At 37.2% G+C, this 26644-nt stretch overlaps 1 protein-coding gene across 1 annotated transcript in view; it reads right to left on the reverse strand.

Annotated features, from left to right (window-relative positions):
- Positions 1–26644, reverse strand: part of LOC124163744 — a 167944-nt gene that overhangs the window by 3077 nt on the left and 138223 nt on the right. The window contains exon 14 of the mRNA XM_046540819.1: positions 5231–5309. Coding sequence (XP_046396775.1) covers positions 5231–5309 — 79 coding nt within the window. The remainder of the gene's footprint in view (positions 1–5230; positions 5310–26644) is intronic.

Raw genomic sequence — 26644 nt, forward strand, 5'->3', positions numbered from 1 at the left:
AGGTTTTAAAGGGTGTAGTTCACAGACCCGTAGTATTCATTACAGCAACTCCGAAGTTCATATTGGAGGATCAAAGGTCATAGAGGTATGTTTTGAAATATCAGGGAAACTAGAGGAATGGTGCAGTCCGCACAGGGGCGGTCTGGCCAGGGGGGGCTAGTCGGCGATCGCCAAGCGCCCCGAGCTTACGGTGCCCTCACAACGCCAGCGAATATCGTGAAGCGGCCGGCGTGCTCTGATCGCGTCCCTTCTCTCCCTCGCCTGTCCCACGCTTAAGCATTTTTCTCTCCTCCACTCTTCCCTAAAGACTCCATTTCTTTAGCGAAACGCGATATCCCCGCAGCTGTGTTTCGGGGTAGTTGAGCCAATTAGGTTACCGAGAAAAAAAATATCAGATTACAATGAATGGGTACCATTACAAGAGCTACGTGAAAATCGCGCTTTTGTTTTTATTTTATCACACTTCCAATAACAGTTTATCGCATTTTGTAGCATCCTTTTTTTATTTTCATAATGAGGTAGATGACGATAAAATGTAGTGAAACACAGTTTTAAGACAAAATACAGAACATTTCAAATAATTATGTTGTAGAACAATAATATATTAAGGAATAAGACATGTAGTGGCAGAGGTTTAGCTTGCCCGCGCCCACTTGTAGTTCGCGGCGACGTAGAGTCCCAGCCAACTAGAAGCTGGCCAGTCGCACACATGCTTTAAACGGTGAGTGTCGGCGGAGCATTTAAACTGCGCTCGGCACAATTTGTACGAATTTTGCCGTCGAAATGGCAAATTTGCGTAAAAATATCAATAAAGTCCAGTCAACGCATCTATGTCGCATTTATTTGCGCACATCGCATCTATATCGCATTTGCGATTTTCACGTAACTCTAACCATGACGCATCTCATTTGTCTGCGTCTTTGGGTGAGGGCTATCTATCATGCACCGTGAAACTCACGATCAGTTCCACAGATAGGAAGTAAGGATGGAGGCGGTGTTGGATGGGGCAGATACGCTCACGGCGAAACTATTCTGTATTCTTCCCCACATAAATCCAAAAATCTTACACAGTTCAATAATTTCTGGTTTGGTTAGTAAGAGAATTTTATGTCATTCATAGTGTTAATATGAAACGTGTGTACATGAGCGATGCGCAGAAAAGAAATAAGGAGAATAATAATCGCTTAGATGTTAATAATATCTCAAAAAACTTGAATGCTTGGCTGAACAAGAACAGTGGTTCCAGTAAAAATACGCAACCGTAATCAATGCACTATGGGAGTTTAAATACAGATTCAGGTACGTTGGAATATTCGTCCTTTCATTTTTAGATTGTTAAAAAAACCCAATATGAAATCAAAGTGCGATTGTCCACGAAAAAAAGTTACATGAAATATTTTAAAGGGAAAGAAGCGCTGGGTAATGTTTTCGAATAATGTTAAAAAAAAGGCTAAAAAATTGCCAGTCATCATCAGGCTTGGCTTCCAAATTGAATATAAAGGACTTCTTCTTGTTGTAAAATAACAAAAAATGAAAATATAACAAAAATCCAAAAGGTGAAGACAGCGTGTCTAAACCCCAAAGTGCGTCCAATAGGGTAGTTTTCTTAATCAAAGAAAACGAAAGGCATGGAATGCGATTTGTTATCCACCATTAGTGTATTCATAATATACAAATTATTTGGTTTTAGAAATCCCAGTATAGAAGAATGGGAATGGTCAATTTTAACGTTATTTGAAAGAGGCCAGATTGGCGCCCATGCGATGCCACTCCACGTGACGTCACCTACTTTCTATACGAGTAGATAGGAGTTTTACAATTTTTTAGGTTACCAATGCATGCATGAGGCACAGAACTCAGGGAAATAATCACCTATAAAAACTGCCGAAGTTCGGAAATTTTCCTTCGTTTTATAGGGTATTAATAATCCTTATTTAAGCCAAGCGCTACCTGCTAGCAGGGTACTCTGCTACCTGCTACCATCCTGCGTCGTATCAGCACTCAAAGCCTCGCCCCAAGGTCACCGCACTTAGCGGCAGCGGGAACCAGAATGACGTCACACGGGCTTTTCCCAGCATTCATACTTAGCCGTCGCGTTTTCTCGCGCTTAAAACTTTTCACTTTTCATTTAAGCAAAAAATAGATATCGTCATTCCAAGATCTAAAAGCGTGAAATACGTACTCCAGGAGTAATAATCTTTCGATTTAGTCAATAAAAAATAATAGGAAACCACCGTATTGGAGATTAGCCAGCATGACTGAAATGTCTACATAAGTTTGTTGCGAGGTGATGAAGCAGCTAAAACATGTACAGAAAGCAGTAAAATAACATGTGGAAATGGCGTGGTTCATGTCCACAACCTCAACTCAAGCTCAATTGTATCGTTTTTAATAGTTTATTTACTACAGTAAAATTAATTTTTCAAGTAAAATTAACCATAAATTATTAACTTCAGTCCGAAGATCGTATCAGCAATATTAGAAGAATTTAAATAATTTATAGTTTATTCTAATTGCTTTTTTCTATTTATTACCTTAATTGTGTGGAAGTAGGTGGTAACAATATAACTATAATTATATATATTGTGAGTATTTCTTAAGAGTTCCTGAATGCAAAATCACTTAGGACAACACAAAAAGTATTTCATTTATTGATTGGGTTCCTTAATATTTGAAAGTTACTGATACATTTTTTTTAAACTACAGCTTCTCTAATATCAGAATTAACAAACAATCCAAATAATTTACTTGGTCTTTTATTGTATGCCAGACAGTTTTCATGGGTTGACTGATTTATTTGGACCAAACAAATTGTTAAATATGATCCGTAAAAAATAATTTAAGATATTTTAGTTAATTCAAGCCTAAATTTCCCTATAATATTAGCAGGTTCCTCAATTTTGCTCAAGTTTATATCTACACTTTATAATAATCACCAACGAGTATGGATAAAAGCTACGTACTTATGATTATATCTATATGATACGTAGAAAATAATTAATTGGTAACAACCAAAAACCATTATCTAGCCCCAAGTATACTTTCGTTATGTTTAACAACTTTATATCTAATAAAAAAAGACTCAAATTACTTGAATCCAAGTTTATTGGCAATTATAAAATTCTACGTTTCCGCTAATTGCGTTATTTACGGCATAATGAAAAGATTACATAAAAAAATTGAAGGTGCTAGAAGATAAAAGAGAACCTGATTCTTTTTTGAAAGAATTATTCGAATAGGTTATTTAAGATTTCGGTGAAGTTTCAAGGTACAAATTCACTAAATAGATAAAACAATCATAATGCATAATTAAACCATATACGTTGTGAAGTTATCACTTTTCATGGTATTTTTTCATATGAAAACGCTATTTTTTAAATTGTAACGTTTTTAAGACCCAGAATAACGTCATAATCCATTTCCGGGCATAATATCTCCTATTATTTTCTGGTGGGGTGGGCCCGAATCACCCAGTAAGGAGGGCCCACAATCACTCCAGGCAGGTCCACCTATCGATATTATTGACTTGGCGATCACGAAGGAGAAAAACTTTATTGCGAAGTCAAATGAAAACAACGTTTTGGCTTTCAAATATTTCAAATATATATTTGTTTTTGCACTCAAACTATATTTAGGATCCGAGTATGAATTGCAAATGAATTTCATAGGAGGAAAACATCAAAGTTAAGTAAATATTATTTTTTCTCCTATATTAAACATCATTGAACGAGCCATCCCACCCGAGGCAGACAAAATGGAATGCTCTCCACAAAAGATCGAGAAAAAAATGTCCTATGGCATGAAGATTAATCACAAGAAAACACTGGTTCTGCGGTTTGTAAAGCATCATGAGCGAGGAATTTGAGACTCGAGGTAATAGTGGGTGGGGAAAACCTTTAGGAGGTAGAGCAATTCAATTATTTTGGCAGCACGGAAAACGGATACAGCGGTAAGGACATCAGGAAGAGAAATGCGTTAGCAAAGGAGGCGTTCATGAACAGGAAGGAGCTAATGAGGGGAGCGTTATGTAAGAGTTTAAAGAAAAGGTTAGTGAAGAGTTTGATCTGGAGAGTAGCGGAAACGTGGGCGTTTAGGAAGGAGGACGAGAAAAGACTGGAGGCGTTTAAGATGTGGGTGTGGAGAAGAATGGAGAGGGTGAAGTGGACGGAAAGGAAAAGGAACGACGAAGTGCTGGACCTATTGGGTGAGGAGAGGCAGCTTTTAGATGAGATACGGAGGAGACAGAATGCATAGATGGGGCGAGTACTTAGCGGGGAGAGGATGTTGAAAACTGTGTAATAGAGGGTAGAATGCTGGGTAAACATTCTTAAAAGCATTTTTAGATAGAGTGAAAGGGAGTAGGCCTTATTTGGAATTGAAAAGGGAAGTCCATGAGGGGAGGGCAGACTGCCGGAATGCGTCGTGAAGCTCCATGTTAACCTACCTTAATTGCTATAATACTTAAATTATAATAATAAGTGCTTCAGGGATCCCCATAGAAATAAATCATATGGTGTGAGGCTGGGGTTACTCGGCGGCCACTCAACTTCTATCCCCATGGACATTTGCCGATTGCCATAATTCCCATTGAGGACTAACTTAGATTTGTGGGGATGAGCTCCGTCCTGTTGCAGTCTCACTCCTCCCTTGTATTATTATCCATAGAATGCATTGTGAGAAGACTTTGGAGCTTCGTTTTCTGATCAAGCGAAGTCGATTTGCCGAATTCGGTCGAAATCCGTGACCCAATGGACAAAACCCAGGTCGAATTTGGGAGGGACGTCCTAGTTAAATTAAGATATCAAAACATATAGTTAATCCAACAACTAGAGGTGGGACAAACTTATGTCGGATTTAATCTTAACATTCCCTATGAAAATATATTTGCTAAATTTAGAATTAAAAAAGTGTAAATTACCGTTTTACTTCCATCGAGTTCATAGAAACCTCAAAACCAAAGAATATTCTTCGTCCCTGGGTTCTTTTTTCCATAAATTAAGTGAAATTTGACATTTTTGTGACGAAAATACTCAAAATCCTTTGAGAGACGAATGAGTTCCTTACGAGTGACCAATTCTTTACCAATTGCGGAAACATGAGAATGCATATGTCCACAGCGAAATAACCCCTCTTCATCCACACCATAAATAATACTAAAAGCGATGTATCATCTGAAAGGTTCGTTGCATTACCCAAATAACCACACCCAAACCAATTGAAGTATACTCACTATGTGCTTCGGGAGCTGACTTCTACCAGGTCTGGATGACTGTCGGATGGCTGTGTCATAGGTATGGTCCATGTTGAGCCTGGAAGGTGGCAACACAGAAGAGAGAACATTAGTCAGCTGTTCAGGCGATGAGATATTCCCCTCTCAAAGTGGAATGCATTTTTGAATTTCATTTTATTATTTCAGCAATCAAATTACGTACGTATGAGGTATGAATAACACCTCAATCACCGTGGCATTACTGTTTCAATCCTTTATCACAACATTCATAGCAATTATTTAGACGTTTAATCTAAGGCGCTACTCTTATTTAATGATACTGACGTAATAATGTTTTTATTTCGAGTTTCTTGTTCAATATTTTTAGACAATTTTGCACATTGTGAGTAATATGTCCCTCAATACGAAACTTTTGTACGATATTTTTAACACTTGTATGTAGGGATGGTCGGATCGGATACCTCGTATCCAAATATCCGCGGACATTGCCCTTCATGGGATACATCGGATCTGGATCCGAAATTTTAAATAATAGCTTCAGCCCCATAAGGGTGGAAAGAGTTCCGATTCTATCTTCGAATGCGCCGTCGCATGCGATTCTTGTCCTACTTACGAACCGTTTTGTTTGAAAGCTCTCGCTGAGGTTACGTAGGAGAATTTCAGCCGTGGAAAATAAAAAAGGCAAAATACGACTGGCAATTATTGTTAGTGTGACTCATCTCAAGAGATTGAACAACCATCGGGGGAATCTCAGCGTCAGGAATTTGAAAATGCATTTAGATCCGAAAATATCCGATCCGAAAGATCCGGCTCCGAAAATCAAGGATGCGATCCGAATCCGGATCCGAGAAAAAATCCTGAATCCCTCCATCCCTACTTGTATGATAATTTACCGAAATGAGGCGAGCACAAAAGACTTTCCTTTACATCCATTAACGTATAACCAAAATCCAGGGTGACATTAACAGCATAGCGAGAACTCTTGGGTTGGTATCGACAGCAAAATGTGGAAATTGTTCATAAAAATTGATCTTTATTAAATAAACAATGAAACCTGTGTACAAGTTTCATAGAGAGATCTTTGATAAAGGTAGATTATAAGTCATACGGGATTGATAGTATTAAGTATTCATCTGTTATCGCAATATTTTAATGACTGAAGTTTTGAGGACTCAACTGCGGGTAGATGCTATAATAATTAACGTTAACGTTAACGTTAACGTTAATTTTAACGTCCCTATAATAGCTGCGATTTGATTCACTGATTGTGTGATTGATACAAATTAGTAGCCAAACTGGTGATATGTGTGGGTACATGGAATATTGGACGTAAAAGTAAAAAAAAATTCATCGGGAGGAAAAATCTGAAATCTTAAAAAAGTCGATTGGTTTTCGAGATATATCGACTTGAATTAACATGGGAGGCTTATGGGACTAAAACTTTTTCACTTTTTTAATGTATTTCTAAATATGTGAGGAACATGAGATTCCCTAGACATAAACTAGATTTTTTGGTTGATTTTTTGAAGTGGTTGTCATTGCGATAAATTGATATTTAGTATTTTTTATGATTTTTTGAAAGTGCCCCATGCTTTTCTTATGGCACTACGTAAAGAATTTTTTTGACCAACTTGCAATCATCGCAGGACAAATTCCTTGAAACGCAAGATACTAGATTTTTTGGTTGATTTTTTGGTTATTTCGGAATTTTCATATGTCGAAACAATTCCGAGGAATAAACGATTTCGACTTTCCATTGTAGAGGTGGTCGAATTTTCAATCTTGGATTTCGGCGTTGAGACATGTGCCATATGAAAATTTGGAATCTTTAAGAAAAACCGTTAGAGGGTTCTCCGAACCCTCACGTTTGAGCTTACTTTCGCCGTATCCCTCTTGGTTAATTCATAATTAAATTCCGAAAAATGTCCTGCAAGCGAAAAATCATTGTCGCCATTTTTTTGTGGAGCATGCATTCTTGAATATCTTAGCAACCGTTTAAGCTAGAGGAATGAAATTTTCAGAGTAATAATATTATTAAAATGGTCAACTTTTGCAATGATGACCATTCCGCTCGATCGATTCATGTGCGAGTTATATCGATACGAATCTCCTTGGATACGCTTTAATCGCTAATAACTTTTTTATTAATCAAGTTTTGAACATGAATGTCATACAAAATACGACTGAAAATGTCATTCATCCGACAAAAGTTAAATCAGGCGAATCGATTGATTAGACTCGAAGTTATGATCGATACAAGGTTGTATTCGATTGAGCCTTTTTTTGGGCTTATTTACATAGTTACGGAAATAAAAATTTTAACAATATGTAAGGAAAAAAATTAATTATGCGCACACATAAATTATTTAGATGAATTATGTTTCCTAATGAAGATACATCGATTTGCATTTATATCTTTTTGTATTAGGCCCCCGTAAGAAATACACGCATCCCGTCTATCTACGTCACCAATATAAGAACATAGGCTAAATTTTGAAAGCGGGGTTATTAGAGAAGGCAGGGATAAGGGAGTGACCATAGAAGGGATATCAATAGGATTGCGGATTTTACAGTACAGATGTCAGCAGTGTCTAAAGTACGATTCGATTAGTATAGCAAATACGCAAATTGCCATAACTTGATAAGTGTGTACGTTGGACCAATGAAACTTGGTAAACAGGTACATCTTGGTATTCCTCACGATACTAAATGGTAGTATGTTTTGTATTCAGTCTCACGTTCGATATATATCGAATCTACTTTTTCTTAAAATATATCGTATTGCTATAACATGTAGGATTTAACATTCAAGGCCATAGTTTACTAGGGATTAAATAGTAGATACCCATAGACTGGATTTAAAACCAATAGCATTGCGGATTTTACAGTACAGATGTCAGTATGATCGAAAAATCGATTCGATTATTATAGCAAATACGTAAATGGGCCTAACTTCCATAGATTTACCGTTGGATCAATGAAATTTGGTGATTGGGTACATATTGGTATTCCTCACGACGCCCAATGAAAATTTGTTTTGTACGTAGTCTCACATTCGATATATATCGAATCTACTTTTTCTTAAAATGTATCGAATTGCTATAACATGTAGGATTTTACATCCAAGGACATAGTTTACTAGGGATTAAATAGAAGATACCCATTGACTGGATTTTAAACCAATAGCCTGGCGGATTTTACAGTACAGATGTCAGAATGATCGAAAAATCGATTCGATTATTATACCAAATACGTAAATGGGCATAACTTCAATAGATTTACCGTTGGATCAATGAAAGTTGGCGATTGGGTACATATTGGTATTCCTCACGATGCCCAATGAAAATTTGTTTTGTACGTAGTCTCACATTCGATATATATCGAATCTACTTTTTCTTAAAATGTATCGAATTGCTATAACATGTAGGATTTTACATCCAAGGACATAGTTTACTAGGGATTAAATAGTAGATACCCATTGACTGGATTTTAAACCAATAGCCTTGCGGATTTTACAGTACAGATGTCAGTATGATCGAAAAATCGATTCGATTATTATACCAAATGCGTAAATGGACATAACTTCAATAGATTTACCGTTGGATCAATGAAATTTGGTGATTGGGTACATATTCGTAATCCTCACGATGTCCAATGAAAGTTTATTTTGTAAGTAGTCTCACATTCGATATATATCGAATCTACGTTTTCTTAAAATATATCGAATTGCTATAACATGTAGGATTTTACATCCAAGGACATAGTTGACTAAGGATTAAATAGTAGATACCCATAGACTGGATTTTAAACCTATAGGATTGCGGACTTTACCGTACAGATGTAAGAATGATCGAAAAATCGATTCGATTATTATAGCAAATACGTAAATGGGCATAACTTCAATAGATTTACCGTTGGATCAATGAAATTTGGTGAATGGGTACATATTGGTATTCCTCACACTGCCCAACAGAAATATGCTTTGTATGTTGTCTAACGTGCGATATATATCGAATATGCTTTTTCTTCAAATATATCGAACCGCTATAACATATAGGATTTTACATCCAAGGGCATAGTTGGCCAGGTATTGTATAGTAGACACACAGACTGAAAATTAAACCAATAGCCATGCGGATTTTGCAGTACAGATGGCAGTGTAATCGCAAGATCGATTCGATTATTCTATCAAATACGCAAATTTGCAAAACTTGATTAGTTTATACGTTGGACCAATGAAATTTGGCAAATGGGTACATCTTGCTTTTCCTCTCAATGCCTAATGAAACATATTTTGTGTATAGTCTCACGTTCCGTATTAATCGAATCTACTTTTTCTTAAAATATATCGTATTGCTATAACATATAGGATTTTACATCCAAGGACATAGTTGACCAATATAATTATGTGGAAGATAGCCATAGACTGTAAGTTAAATCAATAGCATTGCGGATTCAACGATACAAATGCCAGTATAATCGAAGAATGGATTCGATTATTATAACAAATACATAACATTGGCACAAGTTGAATAGTGTATCCGTTGGACGAATTAAATTTGGTGCTTGGTACATCTTGGTATTCCTCACAATTCCCAAAGGTAATATGTTTTGCATGTAGTCTCACGATTGATGCATATCGAATATGCTTTTTCTTAAAATATATCGAATCGTTATAACATAGGATTTTGCATGCACGTACATAGTCGACCAGGAATTTTAGTGTTGATGATCAAAGATTGGAAGGTAAATCAATCGGATTGCGTATTTTCAATGCACGTGTCAGTATACTTGATAATTCGATACGATTATGATATCAAATATGCCAAATCTTTTTTGCAAAATGGAATATCTTGAGAATAACTATTTTTTTAAGACCAAAGAAATTAGAGGAATCGTTACAATTCAGTATTTTACAAACTGCATTATGGACATTCGTTTTGCAAATGGAATATCTTTATATATTTATCTAAAGAATCTGCGTTGTATTTTCAAGAGTGGCTTATCACAATGCTTATAAACTTTAACAGTTGAAAAATAACCACATAATCAAAACTCTCTCGAAATTTTTAAAACCTTATTCCGATTATGTGTCAATGGTTAACTTAATGGATCAAAGAATCAATTATCCGTCAAATAAAATCACATTGAAAATAACAAATATTTCAAACAATGAAAAATTTAGTTCCTTACCCTTTCAAAAAACGGCGGGGAAATTTTTGAATATTAAACCACTTATGGGCACATGACTCGAAAATATGTGACACAACTATGTTTCCACCCCCCCTAATTACCCGCTTGATGAATTCAAGCGCCCAATCGACTCGTCCCTATAATAGCTGCAAACTAATTCACTGATTGGGTGATTGATACAAATTAGTAGCCTAAACTGTGATAGGTGTGGGTATATGGAATATTGGACGTAAAAGTAAAAAAAAATTCATCGGGAGGAAAAATCTGAAATCTTAAAAAAGTCGATAACTTTTCGAGATATATCGACTTGAATTAACATGGGAGCCTTATGGGACTAAAACTTTTTCAATTCTAAAATATATTTCTAAATATGTGAGGAACATGACATTCCCTTGACATAAACTAGATTTTTTGGTATGGTTGTCATTGCGATGAATTGATATTTAGTATTTTTTATGATTTTTTGAAAGTGCCCCATGCTTTTCTTATGGCACTACGTTAGGATTTTTTTTGACCAACTTGCAATCATCACAGGACAAATTCCTTGAAACGCAAGATACTAGATTTTTTGGTTGATTTTTTGGCTATCTCGGAATTTTCATATGTCGAAACAATTCCGAGGAATAAACGATTTCGACTTTCCATTGTAGAGGTGGTCGAATTTTCAATCTTGGATTTCGGCGTTGAGTCATGTGCCATATGAAAATTTGGAATCTTCTAGAAAAACCGTTAGAGGGTTCTCCGAACCCTCACGTTTGAGCTTACTTTCGCCGTATCCCTCTTGGTTAATTAATAATTAAATTCCGAAAAATGTCCTGCAAGCGAAAAATCATTGTCGCCATTTTTTTGTGGAGCATGCAATCTTGAATATCTTAGCAACCGTTCCAGCTACATGAATGAAATTTTTAGGGTAATAATATTATTAAAATGGTCAACTTTTGCAATGATGACTATTCCGCTCGATCGATTCATGTGCGAGTTATATCGATACGAATCTCCTTGGATACGCTTTAATCGCTAATAACTTTTTTATTAATCATGTTTTGAACATGAATGTCATACAAAATACGACTGAAAATGTCATTCATCCGACAAAAGTTAAATCAGGCGAATCGATTGATTAGACTCGAAGTTATGATCGATACAAGGTTGTATTCGATTGAGCCTTTTTTTGGGCTTATTTACATAGTTACGGAAATAAAAATTTTAACAATATGTAAGGAAAAACATGAATTATGCGCACACATAAATTATTTAGATGAATTATGTTTCCTTATGAAGATACATCGATTTGAATTTATATCTTTTTGTATTAGGCCCCCGTAAGAAATACACGCATCCCGTCTATCTACGTCACCAATATAAGAACATAGGCTAAATTTTGAAAGCGGGGATATTAGAGAAGGCAGGGATAAGAGAGTGACCATAGAAGGGATATCAATAGGATTGCGGATTTTACAGTACAGATGTCAGCAGTGTCTAAAGTACGATTCGATTAGTATAGCAAATACGCAAATTGGCATAACTTGATAAGTGTGTACGTTGGACCAATGAAACTTGGTAAACAGGTACATCTTGGTATTCCTCACGATACTCTATGGTAGTATGTTTTGTATTCAGTCTCACGTTCGATAAATATCGAATCTACTTTTTCTTAAAATATATCGAATTGCTATAACATGTAGGATTTAACATTCAAGGACATAGTTTACTAGGGATTAAATAGTAGATACCCATAGACTGGATTTAAAACCAATAGCATTGCGGATTTTACAGTACAGATGTCAGTATGATCGAAAAATCGATTCGATTATTATAGCAAATACGTAAATGGGCATAACTTCCATAGATTTACCGTTGGATCAATGAAAATTGGTGATTGGGTACATATTGGTATTCCTCACGATGCCCAATGAAAATTTGTTTTATACGTAGTCTCACATTCGATATATATCGAATCTACTTTTTCTTAAAATGTATCGAATTGCTATAACATGTAGGATTTTACATCCAAGGACATAGTTTACTAGGGATTAAATAGTAGATACCCATTGACTGGATTTTAAACCAATAGCCTTGCGGATTTTACAGTACAGATGTCAGTATGATCGAAAAATCGATTCGATTATTATAGCAAATACGTAAATGGGCATAACTTCCATAGATTTACCGTTGGATCAATGAAATTTGGTGATTGGGTACATATTGGTATTCCTCACGATGCCCAATGAAAGTTTGTTTTGTACGTAGTCTCACATTCGATATATATCGAATCTACTTTTTCTTAAAATGTATCGAATTGCGATAACATATAGGATTTTACATCCAAGGACATAGTTTACTAGGGATTAAATAGTAGATACCCATTGACTGGATTTTAAACCAATAGCATTGCGGATTTTACAGTAGAGATGTCAGTATGATCGAAAAATCGATTCAATTATTATAGCAAATACACAAATTGGTATAACTTGAAAAGTATACCCGTTGGACCAATGAAATTTGGCAAATGTGCACATCTTGGTATTCTTCACAATGCCCAACATAAATATGTTTTGTATGTTGTCTAACGTGCGATATATATCGAATATGCTTTTTCTTAAAAGATATCGAATTGCTATAACCTATAGGATTTTACATGTAGGGACATAGTTGACCAGGAATTTTAAAGAAGTTACCCATACACTGGAAGTTAAACCAATAGTATTGCGGATTTTAAAGTACAGATGTCAGTATAATCGAAAGATCGATACGATAAATATAGCAAATACGCAAATTGGCATAACTTGATTGCTTTATAAGTTGGACCAAAGAAATTTTGGGAATGGGTATATCATGATATTTCTCACAATGCCCAATAGAAATATGTTTTGTATATGGTCTCACATGCGATATATATCGAATCTTCATTATCCAAATTATATCGATTTGCGTTAAAATTTAGGAATTTACATCCACAGGCATTGTTGACCAGGAATTATAGAGTAGATGACTATTAACTGGAATTATAATATACAGCGTTGCGGATTTTACAGTGCAGATGGCATTTTTATCGAAAGATCGAATCGATTATTCTAGCAAATATGCAAATTGGCATAATTTAAATAGTATATGCGTTGGACCAATGAAATTTGGTGAATGGGTACACATTGGTATTCCTCACAATGCCCAATGGGAAGATTTTTTGTATGTAGTCTCTCATTCGATATATATCGAATATACTTTTTCTTAAAATATATGGAATTGTTATAACACATCGGAATTTACATCAATGGGCAAAGTTGACCAGGAATAATATGGTGAATGGCCATTGACCGGAATTAAAATCAAACGCATTGCGAATTTTACATTACAGATGCAGTATAATCGAATGATCGAATCGATTATTATAGAAAATACGGAAAATGGCATAAATTGATTCGTATATTCTTTGGACCAATGAAATTTGGTGAATGTGTACATCCTGATATTCTTCACAAAGCCCAATCGAATTTGTTTTCCATTTACTGTCTCATTAGATGTATATCGATTCAGCGTTTTCTTAAAATATATATTGAATTGCTATAACATGCAGGATTTTACATCCGCGGGCGTATTTGTCCATGAAATATAGGGTAGATGACCTAATGGGAAGATAAATCAATAGGATTGCGAATTTATATTTTCACATGTGAGTAAACTTGACAATTCGTTATGATTATGGTAGCAAATATGCTAATTTGCGTATCTTTTTTACTACTGATGTTAGACAAAAGAAATTTTATGAATATGTTTATTAAAGCATTGTTCATGCTGCACCAATGAAATATATTCGTTTGTTATGCTCCCATTCGACACCTATCGAATATACCTTTTGTAAAATATATCGAACTGCTATTACTTACCCAATATAACATCAACGGAGACAGTTGAACATTCTTCGGTTCTTTCTCCAATTTAAGTTTCATAACCGTATTTATATATTTATTGTAATCAATGCGTTTTGTTGTTATAAACCTTCCTTAGATCTAGAAAAATGACAGCATTGAGAGACATACATCGTCAGAGAAATCCGAACATTACTTCATTATTCGAGACATATTTATTCGAATAATCATTTCATTAGTCACTGTTCATTTATTTTCTAATAATGATGTATTTAATTTCATTAAGTCTGCTGTATTCAAACGCTAAAAATCAAAAATAAAGGTGATATAATCCTAGGTTAAGGGCTAAAATAAGAAAAATCGGCTACATTTCATAAGTTCATCTATCGTACACTATATATTTTTCTACATTGCGCAATTTGAATATTGAAAAAACCAAATAATTTGTATATTATGAATACAGTAATGGCGGGTAAGGAATCGCAATCAATGATTTCGTTTTCTTTGATGAATGAAACTACCTTATTAAGATAAAAATTTCCTTGAGACAACTGCGAGAGCATGCGAACAGCTAATGCATAACAAACGCAGAATGGATGAGTTTTTCTGGCGCATTATCATCAATTTGTATAGTAGAATTGACTGCCGAAGACGCGTATGTAAACTAGAAGTATTTTGCGTCGAAAAACGCACGGCGAGTACAGTCTTGTATCGTAACGTGATCCTATGCACTTCGTACGCTTGAGTTTCGTTACTCCGTTTCAAACTGGTTTCATTAACATTATTTTGCTTTTCCAAACAATCAAGTATTCCGAATAGGGTTCCGTACAAATTGGTTCCGATTAACGGAAATCCAATGTACTTCATAACGGTGCCATTTCACAATCTATTAAAATGCAGAGAAAACGATTAAAAAAACTGTCACTTCTGTACCGTCAGGCCTCCATAAAATACCTATTTGGTGACACATAATTAATGATTTTTATTGCCAGAGTAGCACTTTTTTAGACCTTTTTATTCTATGTGACATTTTATCTCTCGCATGATTATCAACAAGTACGATTAATAACTACCAAAAACATTGAACTTTTGATCCGAAATACGCACTATAAAATAAACATACTCGGAATACTGAAAATAAAGACATTGTATTACTTAGACTGAAGATTTTTAGACACAGACACCGTTGCAAAGGTTGAATAATTATCGAAGGTACGCAGGTCTGTACCAACGAAACGGGCAATTCAAATCGCGATGAGAAAACTTGGGTCACAATCTGAATGTGAAGTAGCATGAATAAAACTTTCACGGGCAGACTTTTAACTCTAATTGGGGTTGGATGTGCGCGATACTAGCAAAGCCTCTTATACAGTAGTGACAATCGTAAATAAACCCTGTGAATGCAGTGGAAATTGCCGCTGTCCTCTAAAATTAGATCGTAAATTCATCGAAAGGGTTTAAGTACGTTAAAAAATAACCATCGAGGGGAGATAATCAGTGCTAGGTGAAAAGTCTTTAGTATGCATAATTAACGTCTGATTTGCGATAAGCTACATAATTAAATCGAAAATCAATTACTTGAAGCCACATGTCCAGAGAAAAAGATTGCACGCATGTGAAGTAAACTACGCTGTATAGCCAGTATGGATTTCTAGGACAACGCAAACCAACAAATTCAAAGACTTGTCTTACTCGAATCGTAAGGACACGAGAGGCGATGGCGCATGTCAGGACACTTTAGGGATATATATACACATAAAATCTGCCGGGCGATTTTGACCCCTCGGATTTCCGTATCTCATTTACATCTACATACTACCCCAATGCAAGCCATCTCAATAGGAGTGTGGCAGGGGGTGTAAGGACACACACTTTTGGTAAACAAAAAGCAAAAACTCTTTCTTAGTTCCAATCACCATTTTTAAGTCCTTCATTGTTAGGCGGGAAAGTGAATTCTTATACGTTCGGCAAAATCTCTCTTAATTTATCGTTTCTTTCGGACCTGCAAATCGAGGGGGATCGTGACATGGCGTTCTCGTACTGGTGGTTATCTTTTCTTAAGTTCTCAAGCAATCAAGTTACGTTCGAAAAAATATTAAATCGGATGTATTAAAGTTTGCAATAGCCGGATCGCGAAAAGAACTCTAGATGTACTCGATGTTATTCCTAAAGTCAATGTGATGGTTTTCTCATTAAAAACTGCTCATGTCCAGGTAAAAATTAGCTTTCAAATTCGATGATTATTAGAGCTTGTATATTTACCTTTGACGTGGGGCCATTTTTTCTCACTCGTCGGGAATGAAGCTATGTTCTTAGATTCGTGAACCGCTGATTCGGGCGTTCCTCTTCAAAGACTCTCACGGCACCAATATAAACACTAATATCACACTATTCTCCACTTATGCTTCCACACTTATACACCATCGAACGCAATTTCAACGCCATGAACTGATGCAGCGATTTCAAAAGAGAAATTAATACCAACTGCTTCTCGAGCGATGCACTTTTTCGCGGTGCGCAACGAACAATTGGCGCCCATTACTAACTACTACTAATCACACTCCCCGTGTTAAAGAAAATTGGAAGTAGGTAACGAAACTTCACTCGCCGGGAAAGGCACACCACTCCCAAGTATAAACATTCAACACACTCCTCACCTGGGGCCGTATTCTGTAACTCCAAACCGATCGGTGCGGCACCGATTCGTCGGGTGCGACGTCACACCGACTCCCGGTAAGAAGTCGTGCGATTCTGTACGAACCCGGTCGGTGCGGCACCGACGAGAGGACGGGAGATCGTCGGTAGCCGTACCGACACCAAAAAGGTGTCGGTACGGCCACCGACTAGTGGGTTTCATCAACTCCCCGGTGCGCATTGTACGTTTTATTTTGTTTTTACCTCATCACCAAATAAAAAAGAGGTTTTCTGCAATGTTATCTTTTTCTGCCCCTTCGAATACGCCTCTATAATTCACTGTGTCATAATCTACATTGATTACCTTGACAGAAATATAAGATAATGGTTAATTAAAATGAGGTTTGTTAACATATAATGACTTTCTCTCATTTATGTTACCATTTTCACTCGCTTGTAATAGGCTTTATTTCTCTCTATCATGATTTATTTGCTCCTTTGACATATAAAAGATATATTTGATTAAATATGAGTTTTGCCGCAATGTTATCACTTTATATCACTCTGAATAGGCGACTGTTATTTCACTCCATCATCAATTTGGCGTTTCTCTCGGCATAGAAATAAGATCTTTTTATTTAAGTATGAAGTTTGCCACAACGGTATCAGTTTCTTTCATTTGTAACGGGCAACTATATTTCATTTCATCGTCAGCCATTGATTCCCTTGACGATAAAAGAAGATATTTGTTAATAAGTATGAGGTTTACCGCAATATTATCATTTTCTCTCACTTGGAATGCGCAACTTATACATATGTATTTCACCCAATCACAATTTATTTACTTCCTCGTCATTACACTTCTTTTAATTACACCCAGCTCCATATTTTTATAACAATTTCCTAACTTGTTCCTCTAATATGACATTTACATTTGAATCCTACGTTCACGTTCCATGGTATGCTATTTTCGTCTGCTACGGTGCCAATGGCATAACCTTCCGTTGATAACATTTATACGGAACTTACTTAATGACAACTATATTACCAAATCATGAATAAATAGCATTACACGGAACCAATATTTAAAAAAAGAAACTACAATCTCAAGGACAGTTTCAATAATTCATTCCAGCAACAACAATCTCCATCACATACAAACTTTATTGTGATGTTTTAATATTGTTTCCTTCGATTCTGTAGGTACAGCATTACTACCACACATTATATAAGCATTGTTAACAACTTGTCCAATATCGTTTATCTTAATCCAGCAATAAGTCGTAATTTCCGCAAATAAAAAGATTGAGAATGACGACAACAAACTGTGCCAGTGAGTCTTCTCTTGTTTTTACCTTTCTTTCATTGGTGGAGACACGTGAAACTTCGGATATAGTCGGATTTTCCCTGTTTGGGAAGGAGAGGGAACCGTACCGACTGGTTTGAAACCGACGACCTTACAGATTCGCTGAAAGTGTCGTCGTCGGTGCGGAATCCGTTGTCGGTACGGTTTGATGTCCAGTCGGTGGGCTTGAAAGGGAAACCGACCGGAGCGGCACCGACGAAATACAGAATACGGCCCCTGGTCACCCAGCAACTGAGCTAACTTCGGTTCTTTGGGGATGATTCAAAAATTTTACCCACCCCGACTTCTGAATCGCGTCACGCCGTTTTTTTAAGTTCATGTGATTCTTGGATGACAGCTAATTTATGCCTTTCAATGGTCTAGTGGTGAGGTGGGGGTTAGAGTTTCGGGGAGGGAGGTTTCTGGATTTGTGAGATGAGGTAATGGTTTAGTGTTTTCGTACATACAGTGGGAACAAGGGAAGTGATTCATGATGACGTAAAAGGTAATGGGTGATGTGCGCGATGGAATGGGAATAGGGCATTTTGTTCATCCCCTAAAAGTAGATGGAGTTAATAAAATTTCACGCGGTCTGAAGGTTCGCTCCAACTATCCATTTTTCTGTCCCGATCGTGGTTTTACTCCATCCGCTGTAATTATGTTGGACCATTCAATTTTCCCTCTTCCCAAGTTGAGTAACTCATGAAGATATCACGTTCCCCTGTTCCGCATTATAATTCAATTACGCTCTTACTCAATACTTCACTTACGCACACCTCTCCCAAGAATCAATATTCAACACTCTCCTGACCTGGTCGCCCAGCAACTGAGCTAACTTCGGTTCTTTGGGGATGATTCAAAAACTTTATCCACCCTGACCGCTGAACTGCGTCACGCCGATGGGCAAAGACACGACCTTTCCCGGCTATGACATGACGTGAGTTAGCAATATCTCCATCTTTGACACGATAAAATCACTTTAGCTCATTTCTATACTCACGACCGACCCAGATTTCAGCACATTTTTAAGGTTCGTGTGATACTTGGATGACAGCCTATTCATGCATTTCAACGGGCTAGTGGTTGAGGAGGAGGTAGAATTTCGGGGAGGGAGGTTTCTGGAATTGCGATGTGAAGAAGGGTGGAGGATTTTCGTAGATACAATGGAAATGAGGGAAGTGATTCATGATGACGTAAACTGGCGTTGGGTGGTAGGTCTGGAATGGGGATAGGGCATTTTTTCATCCCCCAAAAGTAGATGGATTTGAAAATGCCTCGCGTGGTCTGAAGGTTCCCTCTAACTATCCATATCCCAGCCGCAGAAGATGTATTTTACCATTCAGTTGTCCCTCTTCCCATGTGTAAGTACTTAACTACACTAGTACAATACTAACCAGGGGCGGCGAGGGGTGATTGGGGGCCTTTTACTGGGGCCCATCTGGGGGGTCCCTATTTCCAGCCCTCTCCCGGGTTGAAGGTCCTCCCCCGGAAAAATGTAGTAAAATCGCAAGGCCGGAAATGGATTTTGACGCTATTCTGGCTCTTAAAAACAAGATTTAAGTTGATAAAAATACCAATTTCGGAAGAAAAATTACGAGCAAAAGTGAGAATTTCACAGCGCATGTAAAATTTAATTATGTATTACGGTTCGATTTTATCTAATTAGACGATTTTCTCTGTTAAACTTCACTGGCAAACAAAAAAAACGTGAAAAATAATCTTTTCAATAAACCTTTCAAAAAAGCATCATATTCTGTTTTATCTTATAACACTTTTATTTTATTTACTTCTACGTGACCTTTTTATTTTGAACATGTTGTGAATAAAGTGACTGATGAAAACTTAGGATTTTATAATTGCAACGAATACTTTGGTTCAAGTAATACGAGTCTTTGGTTATTACACCCTTCATATAAGCTTCACGATAGAGACGAGCGTATGGGAGGGCCCTAGGCGATCGCCGACCTCTGGCCAGACAGCCCCTGATACTAACATATCACGTTCCCCTGTTCACTGTCATAATTGCATTCTATTTTCACTGTCCTCTCACCTGTATTCGCATACCATGAGCAGCATAATTCCACCACCCCAAACACACCGAGATACAGTTGATTAGAAAAGAAAAATCGCGGGCGGTCGTTTTTCGCTGAATTTGTTCAATTTTGATAACGTTAACGAGAGAGCAAAGGAAAAAATAAATCTGGCATGCTCTGCATTATTTATTTCAGAATATTTATGAGAAGTTTCTAATACGTAACTCATAAAATTGTTGTTGAGGTCCAGGCCACCTTCTTTTGATTTCAGCCCAATGTGTGTCGGTGTGTTTTCTTTCGGGCTCCTTGGTGAGTTTTTCTCTCAGTATCTTTACACATTGGAATCACCGCTTATGAAGCACCTATTCCTTCCCAGAACTTCACCGCGGTCGGCAGTTGCGATTAAATTCTGGGACGGTTCGAGTCCGATGTAAACATATTTATTTTTTTTAAATAGGTATTTCTATCATCGACATATTCCACGCAGATGAATAAAGAAATAGTTAATACTGATTTTTTTATTGATAACAATTATTAAAATAATGATTCAATCAATAATAACACATTTATTTCTAATCGAAATGGATGACACCCATCACGGGCAGAGCTAGGAATTGAAGCTAGGGTTTTTTTTAACTAATACTGGGGTAATGGAATGCTTGCCAGGGTAAGCGGAAGGTATAGGCCCTCCCGTAGAATTTCTTAACATATATTGTTCAAAAGAGTGAGTTTTTAGGCTTTTTCTATTCCCGTCCTTGCACTTGTGCCTCGAATCCAACCTTACATCGAGGAATTATCATTTTCTCACCATTCCGCCGGTCCCTCAAAAAATATCGTGCATAATAAAAGGGAAAAACATCATGACAATAGCATATAATCAAACCATAAGATATCTGTTATTATAACTCTCTACAAAATATGCTATCGTTTTGAAAAGTATGTAAACACCCCAGAGTCCCACTTAACAGATGGGTCCAGGTCGGTGAAAACTTGTGAGGTTGGCACATAAAGCGACCTGTATGTTCGTTTGCCACCCAAAGCAGACTAGGAGGGAGGTGGACGCGACCTAGCCACCGAAGCTGGAGTCGAACTCCAGGAGCATGTGCCCAATCAGAATTAAGATTAGCGGGTGGAATGCACTGGGCTAACTCACGTCCACGATCACTATGGCCGTCGGAGTGTTTTCTTTCGGGCTCTGTTGCGAGGATTTTCCTATTTTAAGATTCAAATTTGGACTCACAGTTTATTCTCTTACTAACACATCGCTCCGTGCCCGAGTAGTTCTATACTGTGCGCGGTAGTTACGGTGAAGTTTTGGGTGTATTCGAGTCCTAAATCATTATACCTTTTTCACTTTTTAAAGATCTCCTGAACATCAACATTATCTATGCTGATCACTCAAGAAAAAGTTAGTACTGAATTTATTTAACGATTGAAAAACAGTAAAAACAAAAAAAATCCAAAACGCGTGCTCAAGCGAAAGCATTTAATGCAATGTAACAGGCACTTTCAATATATTCGCCCACCTAGGGCATAAGCGTGGAAAAGAATCGACCGAAAGTCAGTCCACAAAACACGACATCAGGTTCACACGCACTCATTACACTTATCTAATACACTTAACTATTAATCCACTTGGTACATGAGCGCGAATGTGTGAATAATGAAGAGTTGTAAGTATTATCGCAGCTGTGATGTAGCTATTCCTACTCTTTTGCTTCGCGAAGGCTCGGGTACTATACTCGATCGATTATGTAACATACAATCTAACTTACCAACAACTCTTCATCATTCACATTTTCGCGCTTTTCTCCCATTTATTTTTTTCGTTCTGCATTCCTTAGAACTTCCACCTTTTAGAAAACTGCCTTTACGGTGGCCTTTTGAAATAGAAACGCACTTTGTTCCAAATGATTGTGGCTCCTACATTCCAGGGCTAGCCATGAATTTATTTGCGCGGATAACCCTACTGTTCGTACCAAAATTAAAAATGAACCTGAGAAAAAACAAGAAAAGTAATGCTGTAAAAAGTAACACCAAAATCAAGTAAATATATTAAAGTGTATGCTTTTTATAAGCGTTCAAACTGGAGTCTCTACACTTTTGGTACGGAGAGAAAGAAGTTCGCCCCAGCATTATTTCCATCGTTTCATAACCGCTAACATTTCCCACCATATGGAAGTATTTTTGCTCTCATTAATCAAGACACTTTTAAAAGAATCACGGGGCTTTTGAATCAAAACGGCAATGGTACCTGAAGCATTGTGTCACACAGTTTGAGAAAAGAATATTTCATAAAATGACAGTTGAGAGATACCGAAAAGGAAAACAATATCATTTCAGGTATGTATTTCCCACTAACACTAACACCTCTTCGTATTTGAATAAATTGAACCAGTGGCGTAGCCAGGAGTTTTATCCGGGGGGTGGGGGTGGAAATCCAAAAACAGAGGGGTCCGGAGGATAATTTTTCAAGAACAGGGTACCTAGTGACGGGTTTTTACTAATTTTAACACTTTTCATTATGGAAAAAATTAATTTGTCAAAGATATATTATTTAAATTCATGATTTATCATTTATATATATTTTACTATTTAATTTGTCTAGTTTTATTTATTAAACAAAAGGGCAATCCTTTCTAATAAGGGTATAATAATATATCACTTGCGACTTTTCCCTGCTCCATGGTTAATTTATTTTTTTATGTCTCAATATTTCGGGGGAGGGGGGGTCCGGCCCACCTGAATCCACCTCTCTACGCCACTGAATTTAATAGTTACTAACCCATCATCCGGCAAGGAGTGGAGCTTAATTTAAAAAACTCTGTAACCGCTTCAAAACATTGAACAACAACATTGAACATTACGAAACATGCTTCAAAATCAGTATCCGGCGTAAAAGGATGGAGGATGCGAATGGTTTTTACCACTCAGGAAACATGATAATCTTTAAAAAGCATACTTTTTCCATCCGTCCTATCCTACATTGAACTGAATTCAACCCAAAACAATGGAATTTAGCATAGGGTGAAAGGCCGTACTACCGATACAACAGCGGGCCATAAGACAGGGGGCATATCTGGCGCCGCAACAATACTTTCGTTCACCCTGGCAACCAGTAAAACGTAGCCGTACGGTGACATTATATCAATTGGATTTTCCAAGCGATAGAGAGCGGATGCGATAGCATATTGTGGTGTCATAAACGAAGTTTAAACGCACTGGTTACAGTATAAAACAGTTACAGTGAATAATACATCAATCACTTGAGTAGCAGAGGAAGAAAATAGACATCTCGCAGGGGTTTGCAGTGAACTACAGCCGGCGGAGTTTCGACTTCGACCAGCAGAGTTAAAAAATAACTCCTGCAAATAACAGATTGCATTTATTTCCTGCAATAGAATCTCAGAATCGATTCCACTCCGTGGATTTGGAGTTGAACCAAAGAGGAGATATCGCCATCTATATTTTCCGCTACGTACATCATGGAACGGTTATTAAAGAGAGTTGAAACGAATTTCTCTGGAAGTGTGCTAGGCAACAGCCTGGAAGAGAGGCTGGATTATGAATATATTGCCCACCTGGAGCACAGAAACGAGGGATTTGGTCGCGAAACTGCAAAATACAATGCAAAAGGTGATTTGATAAAGGCAAAAGGCAGACGTGAGGAAACAAATTACACTGATACTCGTATTGAGGTGGTAAGTTCCCAGCTTTTCCCACCAAAAAATCCTGGCACTTCATATCGTTCTTTCGTGCCAGTTAAACGGAAGGCAGACAGCTGGGATGAAGAAAACGGCTACAAAAATGGGAACCTCAACGCCAAACGCTTCCATGGAGAAGGAGATGATGTATTTCCTGTCAACGTCGTAAATGAACGCTTTTATTTCGGCAATTATCTAGTTCCATCGGAGAGAAAAGGAATCAAAAGGAAAAATGAAATTGATGGTGATTGTCTTCCTTTTCATGGGAACGATATCGTTATTGATGCACACCACTTCTTACCAAACCAAGTTCATGATTTTGATAATTCCGAAATGCTGCCTAAGAAGAAAAAATTGTGCATTAACACACAAATGGGATGCAATGACACTTTCGGCCGTGGTGAAGGTGATTTATCAAAACCAATGTATATCCCAGTAGAACGTGCTGATGCCCACAATAATTCATTTACGTTGGCTGAAGACGGGACAAAGGAAATAGATAGTGCAATGGACTGCGATAGCCCTCACCTTGACACCGAAGGTGACGCTATGAATGGACCGCGCAATGGAATGGACCGCGAGAACCCATACCATCATATCGATGGTGATGTTAAAAACGAAAAACACTTTCCCTCAAAACAACCTAGTGCATTCCGGCATCCTTATGAGCCAGCTGAGCAGATGGAATTTTGTACCAATGGAATGGACGCGATAAATGCTCGCTTCCAAGATGAATATGACTTTAGGTATTTATGCCAACGTGAGCCCACAGAAGAATGGGAAGAACGGGAAGGTGCGATGCCGAGGTGGCGACAGGTTTGCAGCTGATCCAGCAGCACCGATCTATCTGCGATCCGCTATTTACCAAAGACATTCATCCGAAAATGTAAGTACATAATTCAAATTGAATTAGAATACTTTTGCCGAGGGTAGAGGATTTACTTTCTCTGAGGAACATACGAAGTATGAACAATGGCGATCATCGATTCCTGTGCGTGAGACCAGCTTTGAAAAGACGAAAACCTAGATTCCGCGGTAGATCTGATAGGGTGTTTATGACGCTAGTGTTTTTTCATGTTGTTTCGTTCGATTGGAATTAGCATTTAAGTGAGTAACCACGAAGGAGGAGTAATGTTGATATTTCAATCAATATCGTAGATGAAGTAAGATGCAGGTATGAGAATAATTCATAGCAAAGTGCACAAAAATTGAAAAAAGAGATGAACTGATAAAATCCTTGATGGTGAAATAATTCAAACAAGTTCACACGCTCCCTTTAACGACTTAATCGCACAACAAATTATTAGTCTTAACTTTATCTCTAATTCCAATGAGTCCAAGGCCATTGCAAATCATATTTGAATCCTAAGAAATGGTAATATGGTTTATCTTTACTGATTCTTACGGTATATTTTTTCAAGACGATAAAAGTTACAAAAATAACGAAAATTTGAAATTTTCACAAAGAGCTCGTTTACCATTATTTTTACATTTATTTTGATAACTTTTTAAATATGGAGGGATCTAATTTTTTCCGTTTTTAATTGCGTCACCCACTTCTCAAGTTCTTCGCGACGAAAATTTGATGGTTAAAACCCTTTCGCACTAAAGTTGATGATGTTAACACCACAATCCAAGCTCGACATCGCTTCTCATTTACGCCTTGATCTTGTGCGTTTGTCTCGGGTGATTTGCAATCTTGCTAGCAATCAGTGGCAGATCCAGTGATGCAGTAAAAAATAAGCACTTAATTAAATATAATATTGCAATACTGTCGAATATATACGGGAGTGAATAGCCACTGAAACGCATATTACTAAAATGCACAAAAATGTTTGCCTAAAAAAGTTAATTCTTTGAAAAATTAGTAATTGGACAAAGTTAATGTGTTGTTAGAAGCATCGAAATCCTCAAAATTTTCTTCATCTCTACGACCCCCCCAGTGCTGGGAAGTGGCCCGCAGGACCGCACCATTACTCCCCTTCTCCCTATCCTGGATCCGCCACTACTAGCGACAATTCCCCTTATTATGTGATTCTCCTGAAAACGAATACATGAACAAGAAAATACAATGATGTCACCAACTCAAGGAAACTGGGTGACAAATTTCATGTTTTCCTACATTGAACTTAAAGGAGAAAAAGTACGCGGGAAGGATGTTTTTGGTCGAAGCAAAATTCCTATAAATTTCTTTGATGAGTCGACTTTCTGTGTGAACGACACCATTTAAAATTTGTTTCCCTCTGTACATTTGAGATCAGCTAAACATTATCCATAACAATATGTTTTCTTTATTTCACAGACGAATAGCATGGATTACGGCAATACATTGGAAGGTGGAGAAAGAAGACATCATTCCCACAGCATTGTCGTTCATCCATGGTGGAATGAGACCAGTACCAACGCAGAACAGGATATCTGGGAGGATTTGTAGCTGTTAAAACTCAGCTGCGAGGAAGACAGCGGAGTGGTACATCAGATATAGCTGACGATCTCAAGAGTAAGAATTGAAAATGCCTGAGAAGAAGAGGAACTCCTTGATAAGGGCATGCAACGAAGGGCTGATTCACTGTTCTAATATCAGAATAGGTATTCAAGTTCCAAATTATATTACTTTTGTCCTTGCAAAATTGAAATTG

Source organism: Ischnura elegans, chromosome 8 (genome assembly GCF_921293095.1).
Source record: "Ischnura elegans chromosome 8, ioIscEleg1.1, whole genome shotgun sequence".
Taxonomy (NCBI): domain Eukaryota; kingdom Metazoa; phylum Arthropoda; class Insecta; order Odonata; family Coenagrionidae; genus Ischnura; species Ischnura elegans.